This window comes from Copidosoma floridanum, unplaced genomic scaffold (assembly GCF_036245765.1).
Source record: "Copidosoma floridanum isolate Cflo_tuat_1 unplaced genomic scaffold, Cflo_Japanese_pri ptg000030l, whole genome shotgun sequence".
In the NCBI taxonomy this organism is placed as follows: domain Eukaryota; kingdom Metazoa; phylum Arthropoda; class Insecta; order Hymenoptera; family Encyrtidae; genus Copidosoma; species Copidosoma floridanum.
Window position 1 is genome coordinate 31,406,540 of NW_028321907.1, and position 27,566 is coordinate 31,434,105.

A 27,566-nucleotide genomic window follows, 5' to 3' on the forward strand; every position below is an offset into this window, starting at 1 on the left:
ACAATTATATTTTGTAAAACATTGAAAATTGATTTACTCTGTTCGATACTTTTAAACAGTTTAAGAAAATCTTTAGCCGTAAGTGTGTAAAGAGGCCTATAATATAAACTTACAGCACCGTCTATCAATCTGTCTGATTCTAAAGACACTCCTACTAGATGATTATGTTGGGAATAACGATTTTCAATTATACCTACGACTTCTCTCATCAAGGAAGCTAACCAACAATTCCATTTACCCAACGTTACTGAATCCTCATTTAGGGGTAGCATCTTAAACATAATCAGACACCCTTTTAATCTGAACGCCTTAATATATTTTTTTAATATTGCTTATTACACTAATAAAATCTCTACCTTTTAGTCTATGATCCTCCAGAACAACATTTTCTTCTTGCACGTTAGCAACACTACCACTTTTTTGCGCAAGAGCGCAATCACAGTCACACCCACAATTAATTTTTTTACTCACCTCACTTGTTTCTGTTGTCATAGTATGCGGTTTTTGATGCTGCTGCACTTGTTGCTGAGTCTGTTGTTGTTGTTGTGGTTGTTGTTGTTGTACTTCTTGTTCTTGTTGTGAATCATATGGCTCCAAATCAGTCAGCTCTAACAAAACAAAAAAGTTTTTTTCATTCTATATTCACAATGAACTATACTTATAACAATTGATTGAAAGAAAAAATTTATTTACCTTTGTTTGCTTCGAGATAACAATTTTTTTTTTTTTGTTATACTGATGGATCTGACATTGACTCATCATCATTTTCGGCGTTTCTTTTCCTCTTTTCAATGGTCTGTGTAGAAGTCACAGGGCTTAGTAATGGTGACGGCGAGGGAAAAAAATTGTTTTGCTCGACTATCGTATTTACTGAGATTGGTAACAATAAAATTATGTAAAAAATATAATTGTAATAATTACTTTAATTTGAAGTCTTGAAACTCACTTACTTATTTTTTCGTAGTGGTCAAATAATGATTCAAACAGACACTATTTCGTGAGTTGAATGGTAAACTTTTGACTACCACAACCACAGCAATGTCACTATTTTTTGTACAAATCTCATACAACTCCCTCGTCTCATTGTTAAAAACGAACCCTTTGAATAACTTCCACAGCACATTTCCAAGTTCTTGCACTGTTCGGTAGCACCTCATGAATATAATCCACTGGATATTCCAATTTAATCGTGTCATGGAGCGCAAATCCGTACGTAACAGACGACAATACTACAGAGCGCAATTAGTTCTTTTCAACGGCTAAAGAAATCTGTTTTGACTACCAGTGCCTGATAGAAACCAACTTTTCCCTTGAGTCGTAAGTTGCTCACCAACTTTGCCTTTTCTCCTCTTTTACTCTGTTCTAAAGAAAAACGCAGGGAAAAAGGATTATGGAAATTACATAAACAATGAGTAAAGCCAGTCCCTTGATTTTCGTAAAGTTTTTTTAACAGATTTTATACTCGTAAAAATTTGACTTTGACTCTTCTTTCCTAAAGCTCTGCATCTTCTCGTTTTTCACCATACTCTTGAGAAAAATGCTGAGATGGGAGTGTATGAAAATCACATCTACAATAAGTAAAGCTAGTCCCCTGATTTTCGTAGAGTTTTGAATGATATTTCGAGGGTTCATAAAAATTTGACTGTGACACGAAAGAAACCCGCAGACACTTGTTTTATGAAGCAATACTTTACTTATTACAACTCCAAAGTAAAAACTGATATGTGATTACTAGTGATACACTTTGAAGGCTTGTTGTCGGTTTAGGTATACGGTGTAGCTCTCATATGGTTTCGATACGCAATGGTAATATCGTGCGAGTTTACGACTTTCGGTCCCAACAACTGACAGTTTCCATGCGACCATCCTTTTGAAAAAGCATGAGATAGTAAAAGAGGATAGAAAGAGGAAGATAGAAAAAGGAAGAGGATAGAGAGTAAGATCTGATACACAGTCAGCCCCATTTTTTCTACTACCCAATCCTTCAATTTACTTCAGTAGTGTGTCAGCGGTCGAGCAATTGATACGTTGCTACAACCCCAACCAGTCGTAAAGAACGCATTTTATCATCGCAAGTGGTCTATGGTAAAGTGGTCAATAGTACACTGAGAGAAAAAAACTATAAATTTTACTGTGATTGTCCCTACAAAAATTACCGTGCAGACGGTAATTACGGAACAAAGCGACATCATGGAACTTTTTGACCTAACTCAGTCAATTTTTACCGTAATGCACAATAAAAATCGTCAGGTGCTTAATAAAATTGCCCCCCACCGTTCACAAATGTGGATAGATTATTGCAATGTGGCATCATATATTGAACTCGTCCATACTCGGAAATGAAAACATGAAATGATTTGAAAAAAATTACATGCGTTCCTCATACTGTCTATGTTACAACAGTTTCCATCCGATAGTCTCAAACGCTATCATTAATGCGCAAGCAGTTCTAACTTAAAAACATGCATCTCGCAAATTTGGTCAAAAAAAGTCTGTTATAAATTTTCGAATTTTACAGTTTCCTTCGTACAACATTGTTCAATAAAATCTCAAGAACACGTGCATGAATTTTCAAGTTAAAGTATTGTACGAAAAACATTTTGGGGGGATATTTTGTTTAAGATGTAAACAACGGAGCCAGTGTGTTTTACTAAATAGCTCCCTAAATGTTTTTTACTTTTATATTATAATCTAAAAATTCATACACGTATTCTTGAGATCTTATTGAACAATGTCGTTTGAAAAAAATTAAAATTTCGAAAATTTATAACAGATTTTCTTTGACCGAATGTGCAAGTTGCATGTTTTTAGGTTAGAATTATTCGTGCATCAATGATAATGTTTTAGATTATCGGATGGAAACTGTTGTTACATGGACACTATAAGAAACGCATGTAATTTTTCAAATCATTTCATGTTTTATTTCCGAGTACCGACGACTAGAATATATGATGCCACTTTGCAATAATTATCATATGAATCTACATATGTGAACGGTGGGGGGAAATTTTATTGGGCACCCGACGATTTTTACTATGCATTACGGTTAAAATTGACTGAGTTAGGTCAAAAAGTTCAATGATGTCACTTTTTTCCACGATTACCATTTGCACGGTAATTTTTCTAAGGACCGTTGCGTCCAGCGCAACAAGCAGGATAAATTTTTGAAACTTTAGCCCTAGCAACCCAATGCCGTAGGCTGGGTCATGTTTTGATCGAGGGATCCGGATTATTCGGCTGGGTTGGAACAAGGACAGGCGTTGATCCGCCTGTCGGTCCCACCTGCATGCCTGACTCCTCCTCGAAAGGAGAGGTCTAGCTCCCGACTGATAGCTCAAGGTTACCTGATCGAGCATGCTTGAGCAGGACAGAGCTGTGACAGTTGCTATCAAACTTTTAAGTCCAAGGTGCAACCCAAGACGAGGTTCCGAGCTTTTCCGACCCAAACTGCTTTGGTCGTATGTACATGAGGTGTACGAGTGTGTGTAGGTATACGCGCGGTGTAGTCTGCGCAGGTCTCCTTTTCGGGAAGAAGCTATATGATGATGACGTATGCGCGGTGGTGAGCCGTGTGATAAATGTTCTAGGAAAAAAATGGATACGCGTGTACCGCTGCATATGTAGTATTTGCATATTATTTGGAGGTGGAGGGGGGGCGCAGGCAGTAGAACAACTATGCAATAAGTATTCTTAAAACTATTTATTAAATATGCTTGAGTACAAAAGTATAACTTAAAACTAGCGTTAATAGTCATAATAATAGTCGCGACGGTTAAAATAATAGTGGAGAGAGAAGAAAATACAAATGGTGGAAAATGATATAGCTTGAAGTAAAAATTGTAGGCAGCTGAAATTTCTATTAGTAACAAATGGTACGCTAGAAAGGCATAGCGGACTTATCGTAGGTATATAATGTGCAAACGAAGAGGGAACAGGCAAAAATTATGGCGGCGTAGCAACGTAGGAACTGTAGGGAGTTGAACAGTCGAGCGTGGCATTGTAATCAAGGGGACATAGGTAATAATTTATCGAATACAAGGATGATTTGAGGGTTTCATAGGATGGATATGGGTGTTACTTATCATATCAGATCTGGTAATCTTATGTACAAAGATGGAGTTCGGATTTTTACATTGACGAATTTTGTGACAAAGAAGCGACTATGTATAAAGACTATTAATAATAACGCTACAATATAAAACTTAACTCTAGGTTTTAGTAAAAAATTTCGTTTGTCTCTCTTGCACGTGTGTGTTTCATTCTCCTTAGGTGCTATTTCCTGGGAGGCATAGCAGGCTTATCATTCGAAATGTTGTTTAGTGAAAGATAAGAATATCGGAGAACTCAAAAAAAAATAGCGCTCTTGTTTGTCGCATAGCAAGAGTAGATAACGTTAGTAAATGATAAAAATTAATATCCTGAACCTAAGTACAGTTAAGTTTTTAAGCGGCGGGAACTCATTACTTTGTGGTTGAATCACCGAGGGCAGAGTATTTTGGGAAGAAGCAAATAGGGAAAATCGTTAACCATTGCGTGCTATACTGAAATGAGCGTGACTAAATGGGGAAGGCAGAAAAGTTTTCTAGTTGGGTAAATGTTGGTTGTGGTACGGAAATGGAAAGAGAAAAAAAAATGAATTCTGCAAGTTAGATGTAACAGGACAATCACAGTAAAATTTATAGTTCTTGTTCTTTCAGTGAACAAGGAAATTTTTAAATCGTTTGAAAAGGGCAACGGCAGCAGTTCTTTCGAGACGTAAAAGGGATGCATTTTTTCAAAATGAGAGCTCCTACAAATCCCACGAAGACGAAAACACTTATCCCTCATCTTACTCTAGCTTAACTGTATGAACTACTACATATGCTTAAAACAAATCTTATACAAAAAAATCTCTGTTGGATTATACTTCTATTTTGACAAACAAGTGTTTGAATCTTTGATTCTTTTATCAAGAAACAAAATCACGAAAGGGTTTAATCTTACTTCTAACATGAAGAGTGAAATGCAAAATTATTTTGCTGTTATCTCGAATTATTTCAATAAAACGACTACCGAAGTATTGGATCGAATACATTTTCGTGACATAGAGTTGTTGTTTACCACATCTTATAGAACAATATCTCTTATATTTAATTCTCACCAGGACGACAATAAGCAAGATGGGTGTAAAAAAAAGAAACCCTATGGTAATACAGTAATGGTGCAGAAACCAACCTTTTGTGGACTCGCAGCAGCAAGTGTGTATGTGAATGAAAAACTTCATTGTATTTATAGTGTTACGATATTAGTCAATGAATGTAAAAATTTAATTACCGAGGAAATAATTCTATTGCTCAAAAATACTGATACAGTTAAAAAAAATTGATGATGTGGTAGTAGAAGGTGCTGTGAAAAAATTCGGGTCAAGTTAAAGCAACTGTAAAAGAATAGTTTTAGTCTTCTACTGAGGACGTACTTTTGCAACATTATTTTGAAATTGCTTTTTTAGAGTTAACAAATATGTGTATAAGGATATTTGTAAAGGAAGTATGGTCCAAGTTGTGTAATGAATAATTTTCATACACAAGAATATATAAATAAATGTTTTAAAATTTCAAAATTGGATGTTTCTTATTTTTACTTTTTTCAAGTCTTATATTTTTCTTTCTCAAGATAACTTACTATAAAATCACGCAGAACTGCATTCCGTAAACAATAATTTTTATAGCTCCTCTGACATCCTCTCTCCAATTTTCGTGATTCTATCTGCCCATGACCTTTTTTTACCCTCTCCCCCTCCATAAGTTAAGCCATACTGCATCACATATGTTTTTCTATCCCTTACCTTCTCCACATATTAAAGTTTTTCTCTAAACAAGAAATTTTATAGCTCTTTGACTCTCATAGACTCAATAATTTCTTTTACCCACTTGATACATTTCATCTCATAACCCTCTTTCTTTTGATTAGAAAACATATGGCCCTTCCACCCTCACAGTATGCTATCACTTGAGAAAACAGGTTTTTTTAAGAAGTCATAAAACAAAAAATAGTTCTCTTAATCATGTGCGATCCTCATTTTCTCACCCTGTAAGTAAGTCTGTTGATAGAGGATATTAACCTCAAGTTAGGAGCATATGATATTCTGTCTGCATTAACACCCCTCACAAACATGCCTCTCAGTTAGACCTACTATCCTGATACTTAAGCGCTGCATCGATAATCAAAAAAAATACCACGTGTCTTGGACACCACCTTCCACCGATATCAAAGATGCAAGGGAGGCAGAATCACTCCAGGAGTCGTATATCTTACGTCTTTCAATCCTACCAATCTCCCAAAACTCCAGCCAATTTTAAAAACGGTGTCACTTTTCGAAGGCCCCAAAAATCCCTAGCTAGGAACCCCTCTCCTTTTCCTCCTCCGTCATCCACCCCTCCTCCAACAACATGGCCGACCAAACATTAGCCCCGGGCCCTAATCACCCACGCCAGACGGTGACCTCCGAGGTGTCTGGAAATTACTTACCTTTACTGCTAACAATTTATAGTATTATCCTACTTGATCTTTTTTTACCCTCAATATGATTTAAAAACATATTTATCAACTTTTTTTTGGAATGTACACTATGTAACTTGGTGATAACCTTAAAATAAAAATTTTTATACATACAGAAAAAATTGACATGCCTAAACTTTCTCTAAAATTTTTTAGCTTGTATGGATGAATTCGAGCTATCCAACAGATCTGTCACTAAAAAACTCATAAGGGGCCATTCTTTAATTACGTATGGATTTAAAGGGGGGGTTGAGAAATCTCTACATGCCCTTACGTCGATAGGGGGTGGGGGTAAGAGTACTTCTAACGTAATATTCCGAGTGTGCTACAAAACTTTCGTGTACGTCAAAATTACATCTTACTTGCAGCACAAATTTGCCGTAATACTTTCTGAGAAACTTGGTTTATTATTGAGCTTGACATGTGCGCGAGTTTCGGAATGGTTTAATTATTACGTGTCAAAATTCACCTGGCAATGCGTTTTTAACGCAGTTTTCATTTGTCTGATAGGTATCATGCATATTGCAACTATTAAAGGTAAAATAAGAAATGTGAATTTTTTTTCCATTTTCTTCTGATTGGCTCTGCAATTATTCGAGGCAGATAGTTGTTTTGGTAGACACCAATTGAACGTCATTGTTTTTCTTCACTCCTTCGAGAAAATGCACTTTTGTGTGATTTATCACTTTTTGAAGTGCACTTTAAAATGTACAATGATGTCATATGAATTATTTATAGTACTGTTAAAAAAATTATAATTTTTTTATGGATTTCAAAACTTATAAGTGAATTTTTCAGTCAGTTCTTTTTACGTCTAAACCTGACCTTAATTATTTTTAACTATTAATTATTAATTAGTGTTTATAATTACTCTTTATTGTAGTCACTCAATTGTGTTATATTATTGTAAAAAATTATATTGACCTTAACAGTCAAAGTAGCATATGACTTTACTGAAGCTGTCATTTTACGATTATGAAAATTCCTCTTTATAGTTCTCATACTATTTTAAAAATGGTGGCTTCTGGTCCACTCTTTTTTTACCTCTCTAGTCCAGACTCCATCGACTTGTTGTGACAGGCCGGTCGTTGCGTGCTTTTACTACTATAGGTTAAGTATACTGAGACATCGTGCCGGTACAGTTGTCTTTTTTAATGTGGTAAAACACAGCATCCTAGAAAAGTATAACGCATACTGGAAAGATTTCAAGACAAAATTCGTTGGTACAGAAGTAAACAGAGCTGTTAAAGGCCAAGACAAAGACAACGCAGTCAAGTATTCTTTGCTTCTTTATCCAGGTTTAGAATATTTTCTTTCATAGTGAGTCACATAACACGAGAACTGTTAAAAATGAAAATTTAATTTCTCAGACTTCCCTGTACAACTTTTTAAGTGCATTGACAATATTAGATTCAAATGATGCAGTTTTATTTGAACACATTTTTTTTACGCTTCTTCTGCAAAGAGCAACAGTAGTGACAAGCCTTGTACTGTCTCTGAATCACCAACGAATTCTTTGGGAACATGTTGCAGAAGCCAGGAATCTTTTACAGGTCTTGATGCAATTGTTAAAAGTTTAAGAGAAGATCGGGAGAGTATTTAACTGGAGAATGTACTCAAACGCAAGTATGCAACTCTAGTGCAGGACGTCACACAACAAAATATTAATGCGTAACAGGGTCGACTACAATCTTCTTTATTAGCAGTAGGCGTACAGCTAGAAATAGATACAGACCATGACGTAAAAAGAACTCGTAAGGAGCCTTCAAAGTAGCAGCAAGTTTTAAAAAACAAAGAAAAAAATGTTCAATATCAGGCCAAAAATCGTGAAAAATTGAAAGAAAAACTAAAAATATCTGTTACTTTTAATTCGGATACTGGCATGCGGACACAAGAGAATCAATAAGGCTTATTTGAAGCTATCAAAGCCACGGCCAACTACGGAAGTGCAGCTCACGAACGCCGTCAGACTGATGAAATTAAGTGCTGCAAAACGTTAGATGAGCTGCAGTCTAAGGTTGAGAAACTGGGCTTCACTATTTTAAGAAATAATATTTACACTAGGCTCATCCCTAAAAATTCTCGAACAGGACAGGATTCACGTCATGTAGAGACAGTGCCAGTTCACCTCCCAAAACCAAGCAATGATTAGCACAAACAGCATCCTGATGGAAGATTCTGCTGTGCCACTTTGAGAAATTTGGAATTGCTTATCTCATAATGTTGGAACCAAAGTAATGAGCTTTTTTGTCTCAAGATGACAAGGTTCGGGTGCAAATCGAGATTACTGCTGCCAAAGAGCAGTAGTCTCTTGTTATGCACGCCAAATACAGAGTCCAGCTTTCAAACCACGACCTTATTGTTCGAGAAAGACATTAGCTTTTACCTTCAGTTCACGCTGGAATTTGTATCACACCAAACGGCAAAAGATATCTCAATGATGTTACGTATAGTGGCCCGACATTTATCACGGCTCAAAGTGGAAAGCACGCTTAGTCTACTGCGGCAATTCATGCTTACGATTTTAACACACTATTAAAGGAGCCTAGCTTTTTAGAAATACTGAAAACTGATAAGGGCGAAGTCAAGCCAATAATGATTTTAACTGTTGATGAGGGTCCTGATAAAAATGCAAGGTAAGTTCTTAATAAATTTTAAGACGTATAGAAAATAAACTTCAGTTCGTTCTTTTTTTTTACAGATTCCCGAAAACAATCGCCTTTGCTGTTCAACATTTTAAAACTTTTAATTTGGATGCTATATTTGTGGCGAAATATGCTCCAGGACGCCGTGCTTCTAATCGTGTTAAGCGTAGAATGGCACCATTAAGCAAGCAGCTAACGGAAATTATTATACCACATGATACATATGGAACGCATTTGAATGCATGAGGAAAAATATTCGATTCAGAGCTCGAGCTGAAAATTTTTCAAGCTGCTGGTAAGAATTTAGCGAATCCTTGGAGCAAGCTAGTGATAGATACTTTCCCTGTAACTGCGCGATACGAGAATCCAGAAGCCGAAGCCGCTATACCTGAGCGTGTTAATGCAGCGTGGTACTCTATACACGTCAGGAAGTCACAGTATTGTTCGCAGGTTAAAGAATAGTATTTTAAAATAACTTTGTGTTTTGAACAAATTCATCACATATTTTAATACATATTTATATTTTATAGGTTGTGAAATGCGATAATGTCGATTGTTGCGGAAAATGACGGAGTGATTTAAAACTGATTTAAAAAAATGGATTTCTTCCACCACCCGTCTATGGTTGTTCCACTGCTAACTCCTACTTCTTGAGACAATACCGTACGATTTCGGTTGTCCTACAGTGCAGGGTGACGTAGAGCCTGGGCGCAGAATGTGTAAGGTATATTCGATTAATTACGGAACCTAGTGATGATATTAATGCCAATAGTAGCCCAAATTTGTTTGCATCTTATTTTATTACAGACGTGTAGTTTGTACTTTGCATCAATTACGGCTGCAGAGATATACCACCATGCTGTACGTTTACTGCAGCCTCGTTTAACTCGACAGTTTGCTGAGAGCAGCCGTAGATACTATCCCGGCGTATAACAACCAAAATAGCTCACAGTGGCAAAAAAAGTGCTGTGTCGTACGATTCATACTCCAACCGAAGGAAGACATCGAGTGGCTAAGGGAAGATGGTGCCAACAGATGTGCCAAAAGAAATGCTGTCTTTTGAAACAGTGATGAGCTTCCGATTGCCTCTGATGACTGGAAAACGTGGCTAGCGAGCCCAGTTAGCCCGAACGATTAACGATCTTAACTGCAGCGATTTTTTTTAGTGTTTGACTGATTTATTTTTAATTTTTTTAGGATTACTGTATATCTAATTGTTCGTTATAAAATGCAAATAAAGTATTCCTCGTTGTATTGATAATTAAGAATTAATCTAATATCTCACTTTAAAATTGTTTAAAATATTGTTTTTAAGTATTATTTGCATTTTCCCAAGACTAATTAGTTAAATAACAATGAAAATTGATTAATATCAGCTCATAATATATTTCACTTGAAAAAGACCTTTTCCAGTTGCATTAAAATATTTTTCGTTCTCTAGAAAATTTTTTTTCAAAATCTTATGTAAGATGGGGGAAGGGGGTCTACAAAATCTCATGTGTCCTTACATGGATGTAAGGGGGGGGGGGGCGTAAAAATGAAAAAAATTGTTCTTATGTAATTAAAGAATGGCCTCAACACCATTTTTTTATTAACGATAATACGATTCCCATGTACTTCTCGCCGTAAGTCGCGGTAGTGCAGCACTCCATTAATGGCTTACTTATTCTGCATTTTCAGCTGTGCAGCATGCTGTATGTAACGGCAGTATAACTATAATGGACGAACGAAGTCTAAACAGCCTGGCTAACAGCTGTTTTAGTATTGCAGCCAACTATTCCTAGCCAAACCGCTAAAACCGTGATGGCATATTTAGTTCAAATCGTAGAGGATTTCTTTTAGTTTAGCAAAATCTTCAAAAGTTTCCGATGGATGCATCTAACTATGCAATCAAGGCAGTATTGAGTTAAGAAAAAAAGAGATTTAATTATCCTTTTAGCTTACTTTACAAGAACTTTATATATAGCTAAAATACATCTATCTACGACTGTCGAAGAATGCCTGGCAGCTCTGTGTGCAGTGTCTCAGTTCAGTTAACTGTCGTTAGAGCTCTCATAGTAGAAAATATCAAGCTGGTCAAAAGTTAAGGTGGTTCAAAGTAATGTTTAGAGAATTCGACCAAAATTGCTTTTTTTAATCCGAAGCCTAAATATAAACCACCTGTATTATTCGAGGGAGTTGACTCTTCAGACTTAATTAATGCTTAAATGAAAGCTTATTTCAAGCCCTTTCAAAATCTTTTTGCAAAATTTTGATAGCTTATGTAAAAAAGAAGTTATGAGCGAAAAAACACACCCTTTTTTGAATTAATTACATTTTTTCGTACTTGCGCAATTTTTCCGAAAAAGCTAAAAAAATCTAGTCTCCCTCCACTTTTCCCATGTTTCTGAGTGTGTAAGAAAGAAAAAAAAGCGGATGCCGTAGGTGTACCTTGAATTTTACTTTTTTTTAATAACTGACGACTAAGTAAGGATTAAACGTGGAATTGCTCATATAGCTATATACACGTATTATGCCCAGACATACGTATTACTATTACGTTGGGATATTCAGAGATATATATTAAAAATTGCCTAATTTCCCCCTACCCCCCTCCCAGTAATGGGAGGCCTCCCATCCCTTTCTTTGTCCCTTTCCTAAGTGCTAAGGGCCCATAGTAGTGCCATTATTCAAGGAGCCGGACGTAGAGCACTACAATATATAAAAAAAAGATATACATATATATGTTCAAACGTACGTATTACTAATACGTTAAGATATTCTGATTTATGTATATATATATATATATATATATATATATATATATATGTGTGTGTGTGCGTGTGTGTGTGTGTGTGCTTTTTACAGCCATTTCTGAGATCTGTGCTTAATAGGCTCTGCAATGCTGTGTTACTATGCATATATATGCTATCATCATTGGCATACAAAAAAAACTGCCTCAGATTTAATTGTTACGTTAATCAGGTACTTACGCCCCAAAGGGGGCCTTATTTTACATGGCTTTCGAACCATCAGGCTACAGTGGTAATACATACATAAGAAAGTAGATTTTCACATATAATAGACTAAGAGATCAGGCCCAGGGGTACAATGTTTTGGAACCACCCGGAAATCTCAACAATATTTAGAAAACTCATGATTTGTATGGAGACCTAAAGTATATTTGAGATACCGATTAACGGTTACGAGTTGTCAGTTCCAGAAAATTGCGTAAAGCAGAAATTTGGAACCAGCTGGAACCTGGCTTAATGGAGAGAGTGTAAAAAGTTGTTACGAAAACGTGACAATCGCGGCCAGATTAGACATTGAATGTCGTTTTGTAAAAAAAAAAATGTGCCTTAAGTGCCCATGCTGCGCATTCAAAAGTAACCTATTCGGTCTAGAAACCAGCGTTAAGATACAGTTCCGGCCAGACTTGGGAATTCTCTAGGACCCAACCTCCCTGATATGGGAAAGCACTAGATCAGAAAAAATAGCACCGAACGTAAAGCGCAAAATTCAAATAAGGTCCAATAACGCAAGTGCCTATCACCCGATGACCCAGGGCGCCTACTGGCCACACTATTGCCACACTATTAAATAACAAATTGTTTAATAACAACACAAGCGCCTACCACCCGATGACCCGGAGCGCTTATTAGCCACTCTCTTAAGCAATAAATTATTAATAAATAACAAAAGCGCCTATCACTCGATAACCTGGGGCGCTTACTGGCCACTCTGTTAAATAAATAAATTATTAATAAATAACACAAGCGCCTATCACCCGATGATCCGGGGCCCTTGTGTTATTTATTAATAATTAATCATTTAACAGAGTGGCCAGTAAGCGCCCTGGGTCATCGGGTGATGGGCGCTTGTGTTGTTAGACCTAATTTGAATTTCGTGTTTACGTTTGGTGCTACCCATGGGCTCACTGGTTAGTATCAGTCAAACCGGTCAAACGCTTGCGCGCGCATGTGCATAGGTTACTAACATTTTTAGGTATTATACACTTAGTTTACGTGTAGAGTAAGAAACCTCTTATTAACGTCGTTTACCCACCACTGGTTACCACTTACCAAGCACTTTGTCTATATACACTATACAAAAATACCATAGATTATTCATTATTCTCTGCTAACACTTTGGTATTAGGCCTAGCTACAGACCGTTGCGTTCAAAAATTTATTTATTTATTTTGTAATATGAAAGTATTTCCTCACCTTCACTTGAGAGGGAAATGCTGATTAAACCTCTTTCTTGTACTTTGCACCTCTATCAAGTTAAGAACCGTGCGGCTAGATGGGTAACATGAACTACAAGTTATTAATTTGTTACTTCGAATTAAAACGGGTCAAGAAAGCCTGAGGATACCATTTGTTACTTTTAAACAAGGATAAAAAAAATTATGAAAAATGATGTATCTTAACAGTTTTAAGGTGTACCCAGCATAACAAATCATATGTGTAAATAAACAAACATCTGGACACTGCCATGTACAAGTTACATTTGCATGCAAAAAATTTATTCATTAAAATTTGACATCTTGATTTCCTCAGTAAAACTTATAACAATAAGAATCAGTTAATTGACTTTTAAGAATAAAAGGCAAAGAATAAAATAAGTTTCATTTATATTTAAATGTTTTGTCCCTGTGTTTTGTAGACCCCTGTAAAGTAGTAAAAATCTTCAAAGCAATATTAGAGACTTTTAATTCTGATAGCTATTTAAGAGGTGCATCTTTTATTTCACAAAATAATACGGTTAAGAAAATGTACATGGATTTAAATAATGATTCTGTAATACATTTTGGATACCTTTCAGATACGAATAATAAAACATGAATTAAGTATTATTTAAATTAACAAGTATCTCAAAGCCAGTACTTTCAGGACTGGTCATTTATTTTGAGCTGACAGATCTGATACTGTAAGTCATAAAAAACGGCGGTTTACGTTCACAGTATTTATAATACCATATTACTTACATTATACGATCCACTTCCTAACAATGCCTCAACAGTGAATATAGGCGATGGGAGCTTTCAACACTATCTTAATTGTTGCATTGGCTCTTTATCATAGACATAACAATAGACCACGCAAGGCTACCAAATACGCCAAATAGTCAAGTCACTGGGTAACTGTGTGAGGTTTAGGGTTACGATAGAGGAAGTGCAAGAATGATAGACTAAGAGCTGAGACCGAAGGGTGGTCAAAATTTTAACCCAGCCGCCACTTTCACTAGAATTAAATACTCTCATGATTCGTAGAGATCCAGAATATTTTTGTCATATTCTATTTAGATAAAGAGTTATGTAGTAATTATAGTGGTGCCACAAAGTTTTTTTATAAACCAGTCGCAACTTAGATTAATGGATAGAAAATAAAAAGTTGTTTGTTAAACTAGTGCCATTTGCGGCAAGATTTAAATGCATCTTGTGTCTGAAAATCGACCTTCGAAAAAATATACTCCCTACCCGGTCTTATCTATAATACTCATCTAAGATAGTAGATAGGGCATTACAGATAACATTATAGAGAAGAATGCAATATCTATATTTTTTAATCAATTTTCGGGTACAAGATGTATTGAAATCTTGCTGTATATAGCATTGTAAAGGCAATTTCTTATTTTTTATCCTTTGGTGTAAGTTGCGGCTGGTGAATAAAAAAAAATATATGGCACTGCTATAATTACCACATAACTCTTCACCAAAATAAAATATGACCAAAATGTTTTGGATCTCTCCAAATCATAAGGTTCCCTAATTCTGGTGCGACTGGTGGCTGGTTAAAATTTTGACAACCCTCGGGCTTCAGCTCTTGGTCTATGAAGGATCTCGTCATTTCTGTGTTCTCTAATCCATGATGTAGAGTAGCGGCAGCGACAGCATAACTAAGTGTAACGGGGCATCTGTCCTTGTTGCCAAAGCCACGTTATTGGCTACTTCTTCGTCCTGAATCCTATAAACAGTTGATTCAATCTCATGTAGGACTCGATCAACAACATAACTGCCAGACAAAGACAGATGCCCCGTTACGTAGCAAATTATGCTTGTAGGAAATGTAGTCATCTACTTGAGAGAGAAAAGATTATTTGATGTTTCGTCCCGGGAGCACGCCAGGACTCATCAGTAAGGCTGATGACGTGCTCCCTGCCTTGGACACCTATATCGGTGGGAATATCCTAGCTCAATCTCAAACGTCGTTATATATTAACTAATATGAAATCCGGGCACTTGAGAGAAGGTCAACTTAAATGGTTAGACACCTAGCGGATGGTCTGAGAAGGGCGGAGAGCCAAAGTGTACGTACATGTGTGATGTGTGTGAGAGGGTCCCCAACCAGGGATGTTAATCAGACCGGACGTCTGACCGACTTGTGGGTGTCAGACGTCTACCGTGTCTCTTAAAGTCTATGGTCAGCTGCCGTTGCAAAAAAATGATGTTTTGTATTAAAAACATGTATTTGGCATGAAAAAGTGCAAGAAGGGACCTTTTGCAAGTGAGGTGAGTCAAGTATATGCGTTGACACTGAATTCTAGTTATTTTTATAAGTTTAGATGAGTAGTGTACTGTAAGGTATAGGTTAACTTCTGACTCATATGGGATGGTGCTTAAATATAAAGATTGTAGCCAAATTTGTTTAATTACTCATTCTTAACGAACTGTATCAGTGTTTTGAGTGGATTAAGTGTATCTTATATGTTACCAATAAAACTGGTTTTGTTAACATTAACTTATAGGTATACTGACATGTAAATAATTATATGTTTTCTCCAGTAAGTGCATTTGCTACTTTCTTAAAATCACCTGCCAAAGTTATTCAAAAAGTAAAGTAAAAACTGTTACATAATTCTAAGGTGTATGAATATTCACTTATTAAATCAATCTGGCTTAAAGCAATGCATTGGGGGGGGGGGATACTTTCAGCTTGAAATTACTAGCGGCTTTGTATGATGAGCAAGAACTGTGTTAAAACCAAATATTCAGTTTTATCCAGTGTCTCATGAATCCATTGTGGATATTATCAGTTATTCTAGGAGTTTGTGGTAATAGTTTTGAATTTCAATGGAAAAATATGCAATCGTTTACTCGTCAAAAAAAGTTGCACAATACTTTTTCCACCTGTCAGTGCATTTGGATCAGCTGCGATGGATTCTGGTGTTGTGGATGGATTGCTATGATCAACTCTGTATTGTTATTACTGTGATGAAATATTTTAGAACACCTTTTGTCCGTTGATGTAAGTGCTTTCATGACGACAGTGTCTCTATATTGCTCTGATTTTAGAAGCTTCCTACGATAAAAATTCCACCCACAAATTATCAAGTAAGTTAATCATGCTGTGGACTAACATCCAGAAAATAAAAATTAAACGGAATCGCACGACTTATTCAAAATGTTGGAGACAAGTCAATCACACCATCAAGCTCCATCTAAGCTACTCTGATTGCTCTGACAGGCAAAGAGAAAACTGTTAATCTCATTGGAATTAAAGGTATTAGGTGCAACAGCTTTTAACTGTGAATAGCAAGATCCTTGAATTATAAATAAAATGTGCCACAATATTTTGCACCTACAGTAACAGTTACAGTTCCAGCACACCTCGTTTCTCCATCTTACAATGCTCATATTGATAGTTTTCTCAGGTACAATTTGCATTGGTTATTGATATCAAAGCATTTTTATTGCAAGTAACATGTACGTTTGTTACGCACTCATGCTGTATGCCATTATTTAAAAGAGCTGATTGTTTGTGTGAATTTTTTACATTAAAATCCAAGTTGATTTCCCCATTACAACCTTACTGTAATTTAGTTTATAACTTTTTCCATCCCTATTTGATATTTAAGATCATTTGTCTTGTTTACGATTTTCTCTGATATACATTTAACAATTTTTGTAAATAAATGTTTTCTAGGGCCTCTTGATCATGCATATACTTATAATTTTTTTCTTACACAGTTCATCCAACATCATAAGCAAATTATTGCACTATATGAACTGAATAAGCCTTAGTGATTGTAAAGTTATTTACAAGTAAAATTTGTTCAACGAAATATATCATTAATGACCTCGATAAGATTGTAACAACATCATGTCTGCACTACATCACAATGAGTGGACTGGATTTGTTAAGCTATTTAATGAAAACAATTTAAAAATCGAAGCTGCAATGTGTGAAAGATGTCAAATGGTCATTAAATATTATGGTGATAATGGCCTGCATGTACACAGGTATTTTATAATATTCTTGTACATGAGAATAATGTACGTTATCATGAATGTAAAAGTTTTTATTGTATTTCAGACAGTCGTGTGAAACGTTTTCACTACAAAAATCTGGCAATATTCAAAATGATCCATGCTATGAGCAGGTTGGTACATCATTGTTATTTTAAGGCATTTTTATTGTTTGTGACTACTAATTCTTCTCTCCATTGGTAATTTTTCAAATCTCTGAATGATAAATAAAAATTTTGAATACTATATATTGTCAGCTCAGTCCTTACAATAGTAATGTTTTCAAAAATATTTTATGTTTAACAGCTTAATGTTTACTCTTTTTTTAAGCGTATTCGTAATTTTTTCGCATACGTAAATTCATAGTTTTTCAAGTATTAATTCCATTCAACAGATTTGATAGATTTAATATGGACCGAGTACGAATATACTTTAACTGAAACATTTGTAAATGGTTTCTGTAAATACAACATAGGTTACATGTCCCAATTATGGACACTTTAAGAAAAGTTTGAGGATCACTTTGATTTTTTAAATAATACTTGATAAAATTACACATTGTTAACTAAGATATAGGATAGTTCAAGCCTTTCTCTACAGTATGGAATTTTTTTTATGCAAAAAAGTTTTTTTTTTCTTAATTAAATAACTAAAACAAAAAATTTGTCTATATTATAGTCCCTTTGCACCTATTACAGACCCCCTTATTGTGGCCCCTCTAAAAACGTCAATTAAAAAAACTTTTTTGTGCTCCCATATGGTTTTATCATATTTTTCAAGTTTGCATTTAACTAATACCTAATTTTTTCGATTGAAACACTACATTTTCTTTTTTACATTTTTTTTCAAAATAATAGCAGTCAAAAATGACTCTGAAGTTCACAACGTTGCATGCAACGAAAATTGAAAAAAAAAAAGTTTTGTATTTTTTTTTAATTAAAAAACTTTAAAAGCTTCGAAAACTTCTAAGAAATGCTTCCACAAACTTTTAGATCATAAAAATGTACCCTTCTAGAGATTTATAAGGGTTCAAATATAACATGCTGTTTAGAAGCGTGAATAATGTATTAAGGCCTTTAAAACTCATGAATTAAAATAACAACAGTAAATATAAATCAAAATAAGAGTTTGTCTATCCAATAAACAATAAAAAACCATCAAAAATTGAGCTCTCGAATATCACACGATCACGATATAGCAATGATCCATATAACCCAATAACCCAACAAAATTTAACACAATTACTGAAACAAAAAACCAACCGAACCGTGGAGACATTTTATGCACTAGATAGACTAATTCTTTAAAACAAAATAAATTTCGTTTTCAAAGATTATAAGTGGGTCAAAACGCGTCAACCGTGCCACCCCGCTCGCCAAAATTCAACGCAACTTAGGAAAATCAACAAGGGCTTCAATTTTTTGTATAACTATGGACTTTCAAAATACATCTGGCCCTTTCAAAAATTCAACATAGAGGATTCAATATGGCGTCGTCAATAAGTAAAAATCTCGAGCAATTGATAAAATTTGACCATAAAAATCTAAAAATGACCAGTAATCAACTAGAAATAATCTATTTCCATATTTTCGGAGTCCCTGATAAAGAATCAAAGGTAAGATTCATAAATATCATTGTGTATTATTTAATATGGCGTCTAAACTGGTAAAAACGAATATAATCCAAAAAAATTTCTTGTAAATATTTGATGAAGGCCATATTTCAGTATTTGATTGGTTATATCTAAGCTGATGTACTCACGAATCATTAAGTAAAAGTCATCCTACTATACCAGACATACGATATCCAAAATGACGTCAAAAAAGAATGAACATCTCTGAAAAATCGGGTAATATTGATTATTATTATCTATAAGAAGTCCAAAAGGGTCTGGAAATCATAATTAATATATTTTTGGGATCGCATAGTAAGATTTTTACGTCGAATTCGAGAATATCATTTTGCAGAATTCAATATGGCGTATCGATTAAGGAAAAGGGGCCGAATTTAGCATATCTTTATCTAAAAATTCGAAAGAGTCATTATTTTTGTATCTTATGAATTTATGAATCTTACCTTTGATTCTTTATCAGGGACTCCGAAAATATGGAAATAGGTTATTTCTAGTCGATTACTGGTCATTTTTGGATTTTTATGGTCAAATTTTTATCAATTACTCGAGATTTTTACTTATTGACGACGCCATATTGAATCCTCCATGTTGAATTTTTGAAAGGGCCAGATGTATTTTGGAAGTCCATAGTTATACAAAAAATTTAAGCCCTTGTTGATTTTCCTAAGTTGCGTTGAATTTTGGCGAGCGGGGTGGCACGGTTGACGCGTTTTGACCCTAGTATAAAACGTTTAATAGTACAAATAACAATGAAATAAAAAACTACAATGTAAGAGAAATCCGTTATAATTAGTTGCACATCAATGATTATGACTAGAAATGAGATTGTATTTATTATTTTTTCAACAGTAATGTGTTCTAGTATTTATCATATTTCGAAAATAATAATTCCAACTGCTACATTGGAAAAATGACCGAAACTTACCAAAATGCACTAAAAATAATTTTTTACAAGCTGTACGCCACTGATAATGACTGGGTATGCAGCAATATTTATTTGTAGTAACAACAGTAACACGATGCTATTTTTTACGCCTTCCGGAAATAAATATCTCAACTGCTATGTCGGAAAAATGACCGAAATTCACCAAAATGCACTAAAAATAATTTTTTACAAGCTGTACGCCACTGATAATGACTGGGTATGCAGCAATATTTATTTGTAGTAACAACAGTAACACGATGCTATTTTTTACGCCTTCCGGAAATAAATATCTCAACTGCTATGTCGGAAAAATGACCGAAATTCACCAAAATGCACTAAAAATATTTCTTTACAAGCTAAACGCCACTGATAATGACTAAGTTTAAAGAAATAATAATTAGTAGTATTAACAGTAATATAATGTAATTTTTTTCGTCTTCCGGAAATAATAATTTCAACCGCTACATCGGAAAAATGACCGAAATTTATCAAAATGCACTAAAAATATTTTTTACCAGCTGTACGCCACTGATAATAAGTGGGTATTCAGCAAGTTTGATTAGTACTTACTTACAACAGTAGCACATTGTTATTTTTTTTGACTTCCGGAAATAGATTTAACTGCTAAATCGGAAAAATGACCGAAATTTTGAAAATTGCACGAAAAATATGCTTTCACACGCTACACGCTAGTGATAATGCCTATTTATTTATTAATTTTATTTATTCCTTACAAAAGTAGTAAGTTTTTATAATTTTTTACAGTCCATAAAATAGTTTCAACGTTAAAAAAAAAATGTTGGAGGGCCAAGTTAGCTTTTTGTTTCCTAAGATTCCCTACTGATTTGGCATAGTTTTAAGTATAACATTTTTTTTATTTCTGAGATCAGTCAGTATAGTTTGTTTTCACCTTTTATAGTTAAATAAAAAAAATAAAACAGTTTTCTACAAGGCTCGCATGCTTTTAACTTAATGCTTAAGAAATCTCAATGATTTTTCTTTTGTGGCCAAATATTCATGGACAATGATTTCTTTTTAGAACGAAGTTCTTGATGTCGCGTACTCGGGAGGCTTTAATTTTTAAAACAACAGATTTTGATGAAACGGAAGTCGCTTATTTGCTTCATTCTTCCCCCTTTCGATTTGAACCTCCGACCCCAAGCACACTAGCCGAGTCCCTCACCCACTCTGCTACAAGAGCTCCCGATACGAGAAACTCGGTTTGTAATACTTATACTGTGGTTCGTAACTTATTTTTATCATAAAATTTTATTTATGGTTTACTTATTAATTTGATTTGGTAACAAATTACATTAATTAATGAATAATTTATTAAATACACTAATTTATTTCGTTTCATGTTTTTTTCGAAAATTTGAATAGTATATTTTTGCCGAGCAGTTTTCCTATGCATTAATAATAATTATTTATTTATTATTTATTTATTACTTTTAATGTAAATAAGTAGTTGTTTATACAGTTGTATATCATTTAAAGATTTTCAAACTTTTTCTTGCATTCTATGAGAACAGAAATCGATTTTTTTGCGTTTTTTGTCTTTCATAATTTTTCCATACGTGATTAAGGTGATTTTTTAGAAAGAAGTTTTTTGTGTCACGAGGTTGAGGGGGAGGAGGCTGGAATTTCAAAACGACAGATTTCGATGAAACGGACGTCGCTTACTGGAAGTCTTTACCTCGTTAAAAAAATTAAAAAAAAAAAAAAACCTGAAAAAAAATTAAAGATAAAAAAGTAATGAAATATAAAATGAACAAAAAAAAAAAAAAAAAAAAATGAAATAATTAGAGTACTGAAAGTAATGAAAGTACTGTATTTGTGCACGACGTTTTCACGAAGTTAAACCATCGTGAGTACTGAACTAATTTTTTTAAATTTGTTTTTCAAACTTTTGTTATAGAGCTTCGTTCTTCCTATGGATCTGGAGACCCCCTAGTTACCTAAGAAGTTGTGTTTTATACATTTATACCCCCTGGTTTGTTTTATTTCATTTTTTTTCATGTTTTTTTTTTAATATTAGCGCCGCAACAAGTAAAATAGTGCATTTTTTAAGGAAAATATAAAGTGGTCCCACGAGACTTATTAACTTTTTTTAACGCTCGATAACCTAAAATTATGTTTTTATGCGGCACAATAGCTTTTAATCATGATTTGTTAATATTAATAGTGCTGCAATAACTAGAATAGTGGTCTTTTAAGAAATGAAAAACAAAATATTTGTGCACTTCTTTAAAACAATAATTGTGGGCCCAGTTGACAAAAATGGACGAGTAAAACGTTAATGCTAATAACGTTAGATAATGCTAATTAAAGTGTATTGGCAGACAATAACACTATTTTCCTAGTATATGTTGTTTAATTTTTGTAAATAATCATTTACTTTTTATCCAGCAGACCAGGCTACATTCTATTTTATTATGAAATTAATAACTGTAATTTTGCATGAAAAAAAAATCGTCAAAAAGTACCATTGATGTACGCAAAATTTACTTATTTTGTAGAGAATTTTAAAGTTTTTTTATTTTTCCATGTTACTTTTATAATAGATAATTATGTACAATTATTTTAATAATATATTTTAGTATTATACGAATTAAAATTTATTGTTTTATTCTTCTTAAATAACTATAAGGCATAAAAACTAACTATTTTGACTCATATCACTGAAAAAAAAAAAAAAAAAAAAAAAATCCTATTTTAAAACTATGCCCAAACCATAGGAATAAATCTTGGAAAACGAAATAACAAACTTGTTTCTCGAAGACTTTTGTTTTACCACTAAAATTTTTTTTTGGACTTAGAAAAAATTTTGAGCACTGCCGGTAAGCTAAAAAACAAAAATTTGATCCAGTTCAAGCCTGGCTGCTGCCTCTTCTTTTGTCTTTTTTCCTGCACCATGACACTGAATTTCGGAACGTTCTGGAAACAATATTTAAAAATCGAATCAATCACTTTAAAACAAAGCAAATTTGTTAGAAAACAACTAAGAGTAGTGTTAATGACTGCCAATAACACGTAGGAGTCGGGAAACGGTTAATTTTACATAATTATACCCCAGCCCCAAATTCTCATATATGTTACCTATGGTAGCTTTCGTACTCGTTCCTACTTCTGTCTTTCATAACAAAAAAACTAGATGGTAGGCCCTTCTGAAAATAATATATATTGTTTATTAGTATATAAACAAATTATCAAAATTAAAATATCCCACATAAATCGAAGGGGTGAGTCATTTTACGAAAGCTCCCTAGTCAAAGCGCCGGACTCGTTGCTGATGGCAAAAAGTGATTAACGTGAGCTTGCATGGGCCTTTTATACCCTCCAGAGTAGCAGCGGCGTTGGCGACTTTGATTAGGCGGCTCGAATGACTTGCACATTTCGCCGTGATTCGCAATCGTTGTTTGTTTCGGTATGCATATAAGTGTTTTGTATAGTCGCGTTATAGGCGCTTATTTTATCCACCTAGCGTATTTATATTCTAGCAAACTGGGTAGCTAGTGTTTCAGGGGTAGCATCTTGAACTCAAATTGGTGATAAGCAAATAATTACTTACTATGTGAATTAGACCCTCACAATACATTATAACTGTATGCAGCCAACGTCTACAAAAAAACGAATGGAACTTTGTTCCGATCGGAGGTCCTTAGAGGAGCAATACATACGTTGAAAAAAAATTGTTTACTCGATTTTGTTCGACGTAAAATCTCGAAAAATGTCGAGTAAAACGGCCGTGTAAAAGTTTATGCAAAATTTCAAGAAACAGAGAATATAAATATATATATACAGTAGCGGACGGCCAGAAGCAGTAGTTCCCCCGCCACGCGCGCGCGCGATCCTATCCCTCCGATGGCTCCGGAGCGCGCGTCTGCTAAAATATTACAAGTCTCGTAACATTTATATAATGAAAAAAAAATATTTCTCTGTGGGACAACGTTTCATCACATTATCGCTGATTCACTATCGATTGCACATGGTCTCAAACGAGACTTTTTCGGATGAAAAAAAAAATTTGTTGACAAGTACTGTTAGAATTCATTAATTTTATTAATAATAATTGACTTTATGTTATATTTCAAACCAGCTCGTTTAAAAAATTTTTATTTTCGTAAACAATAGAATGCATTATAATAATACTAATGGAAATAGACTTATACATTATTCGACTTTATTTTTATCTTTGGCTCTGTTATTATTTTTTAAGTGGCTTGAGTGATTTTTACTGAAATGATAAAAATCTCTGCAACTTTGAAATTATGTAGATAAAGTGTGCCTTATTAATTTGCGATAAAAAAATTATCAGGGTCAACCACTTAACTTTTCAGAAAATCGCTACTGAAAACTCACCAATTTAACAAGCAGTCTGATGGGATTTATCACTAAAACGACTATAACTCTAAAAGTAAATAACCAACCACTACATATACAAATTATATTTGTACCATTCTTTATAAGTACTTTTTTAGAATTGTGAAAAGTACATGTAAAACGATAAGATTTTAAGAAAATTTAGAGAAAAGTAATGTAGCGCATGCGCATATTAAAAAAATAAAATGAAATAATGTGAGTCCGTTTTCATCAGTATTATTTTATTTTTTCTATTATTTACGATTAAATAAATCAATAAGTAAATAAGTATATTAATGATAAATCAAAATTTTTTCTAACAAGCTGGTTTGAAATACAATATATAGTCACTGAACATTAATAAAATTAATGAATTATAACAGTACTTGTCAACAAATTTATTTTTTCACCCAAAAAAACTTACAATTAGGACCATGTGCAATCGATAGTAAATCATCGATAACGTGATAAAACATTGTCCCTCAGAGTAATTTTTTTTTTCCCATCATCAAAATGTTACAATACTTGAAATATTGTTGCCGACGCGCTTCCCTAAGGAAAACTCAAATATCAACCGTAATCGGCCTTTATGATTTAAAAGTTTGTGGGAGCCTTTCTTAGAAGTTTTCGAAGCTTTTAAAGCGTTTTAATTAAAAAAAAAATACAAAAATTTTTTTTTTAATTTTTGTTTCATGCAACGTTGCGAACTTCAGAGTCATAGTCAAAAATGTAAGTGTCACTCTGTAATGTGGCATTCAATTGATTTATTATTGTTTGAATGCTTCTATATAATATTATCATGATAATTTTGGAGACCAATTACTGGGATTATAATTATTTTTTTTAATAAATGATTTGTTTTAATTATAATTGATTTTTTTTTCGGGCCAATATGGGGACAGGGTCCATAATTGGGACATGTACCCCTATGGCCGCAGGAGTTAGAAACGAGTGCATGGCACGAGTGTACGCACATGGCACGAGTTACAAGCACTGGCCATAAGGAATTATTGAAATTATTGGGAAATAGAGAATGTCCTATCACCAGATTCATAAAGTACATTTATTAAACATAAAAGGTTTGCAGTAGCTGTAAAAAAAATGTTTTTCATCGGTATCATAAACAAAGTTACTATTATTTAAAAATAATGTCAAATAAAAATCGCCAAATAATAACATGAAGAATATTAAAATGTAATGCACGTATGTACAATTTTAACTTTAGGAATTTTACTACAACATCTATTTCAAAGTTACGTTTGTTATGTTGTTTTAGATGGAAATCGAAGCAGATAGCCAAATGTCAACTCCATCATCTACCAAACACATCAACAAATTTTTGGCCAAATTTTTCCTGGCATGCAACATTCCTTTTAAAGTAGTAGAAAACTTGCATTTTCACGAATTTGTAACAGCTTTGACAAACACCTCTTGTAAATACCATCCACCATGTAGGCAAACATTAGCATCTTCCTTGGTAAACGATTTACATCATGAAATCATTGAGGAGAGAAAAAAGGTTCTTAGGGGAACCCCTTCGGTACTCTTGGTTGATGGATGGCGTAACAAGTCCATCAATAGAAAGTTCCTTGTTTTCACTTTACGCAACGAGAATACTCGACAAACTTTTCTAACTTTTTCTGATGTATCTTTAGAGACAGAATATGGCGATACTTTAACGAATAAAATCAATGAAGTCATTGAATTTGCGAAAGAAGAGTACGAAACAGAAGTGTATGGGATTGTGACGGATAATGACAGTAAAATTGTTTGTGGTGGACGTTCAGCAATATCTCATAGTGGTTCTCCTTTGTGGCAAGCAACATGCTCAAGCCACAGCGGAAACCTATTTTTAAAAACCTTGATTGAATCAGATTTTGCAGACATCGTACGTGAAGTCGTCGTAAAGTTCAAAGAACCAAAACTTGAGTCACTATTGATTAATCAAGGAGGTACCAAATTGCGTCATTATCCAGACACAAGATTTTGTTTTTTTCGAGATTCTTGTCAAAGTATTTTAAAAAATTTATATTTACTAAAGCGAATCTCTATGGCAGAAGATGTACTTTTAAGTGACATTATTATGAATACTATTCATGATGCAAATTTTGAGGAAAAATTAATTCACTCGATTGAAATTCTTGAACCAGTATGCAAACTAATTAATAAATGTCAAGAGCCTACATTAAGTATCGCCGATGCTACTGAAATGTGGGTAACCTTATTAGCCACCGAAATTTATGATAGTAATCTTTTGAACGCAAGAATTAAGAAAGCTATAAAACCCGTTGGATATGCAGCTAATATCTTACACCCATGTTATTTGGGAAAACGTCTAAACGACGATCAGTACAAAATTGGTTGTGACTTTTTCGCTGAAAATTTTAGTTCTGAATCTTTAGAAGAACTAAATTCTTTTATGAATGACAGGCACAAATCTGTAGAAAAACTTTTAACAAAGTGCAAAAATCCAATTACTTTTTGGAAGCTCAGTAACGCATATTATCCTAATCTCGCAAATGATGCAATAAAAAGTTTGCTCATTCCTGCTTCAACGGCTCAATTAGAAGGTCTGTTTTCTCAATGGACTTATGTTCATAACTCATATCGTAATCGGTTAACACTTGATAAATCTGGAAAACTAATAGATATTTATTACACCTTGCGTCATAGTAGTCTGAGTCCTTTTCGTTAACTGTTAATAATAACGAAATTTTGTTAGTTCAAATAAACACATTGATTTGGAATTAATTGATATGAATCATGAAGACCTAAATTTGACTTTTTAGACAATTTGCATTAACTAAATATTTACTTAATCCACAACCGACACCTGAAACATCCTTCTGCTAACATTCATGTGGTCAATTATTGAACTAATATGTATATTGATAAAAAACAGCGAGGTATATGGAGAAATAATATGCGAATATTAATTTATGATTATTACTATTATTATTATTATCATTATTATTATATTGGTATTACATATATCGAAACTTATAAGTAACAAATTTATGTTCGTAAAAAAATAAGGATATAGCTATAAACTATTAACTATTTTTATAACCATGCGTTACTTCCAATATTGAAAACTCGATGATCGTGAATACCTCGCTATGTATTTTCATTAGTACGCTTCGTAGTTTTAAATCGACAAGATTAATGTTTGTGAGGGGCGCTCTGAAGTATCGCGCGGAAATAGGATTATTATTTTATTTAAAGTATCATCTT

The 27,566-nt window shown here is 33.8% G+C and overlaps 2 protein-coding genes across 2 annotated transcripts in view; one reads left to right on the forward strand and one right to left on the reverse strand.

Moving 5' to 3' along the window:
- The window catches only part of LOC106640133 (uncharacterized), a 263,376-nt gene extending 249,059 nt beyond the window's left edge, over nucleotides 1-14,317 (reverse strand). Inside the window, exon 1 of the mRNA XM_089596750.1 lies at nucleotides 14,152-14,317. Coding sequence (XP_089452876.1) covers nucleotides 14,152-14,153 — 2 coding nt within the window. The 5' untranslated portion in view covers nucleotides 14,154-14,317. The remainder of the gene's footprint in view (nucleotides 1-14,151) is intronic.
- A 2,949-nt stretch (nucleotides 14,318-17,266) lies between these two features.
- On the forward strand, nucleotides 17,267-27,027 carry LOC149373588 (uncharacterized). Its single transcript, XM_089596917.1, has 3 exons — nucleotides 17,267-17,406; nucleotides 17,480-17,546; nucleotides 25,609-27,027. The coding sequence occupies exons 1-3, from the start codon at nucleotides 17,267-17,269 to the stop codon at nucleotides 27,025-27,027; spliced, it is 1,626 nt and encodes a 541-aa protein (XP_089453043.1).
- Nucleotides 27,028-27,566: the final 539 nt, after the last annotated feature.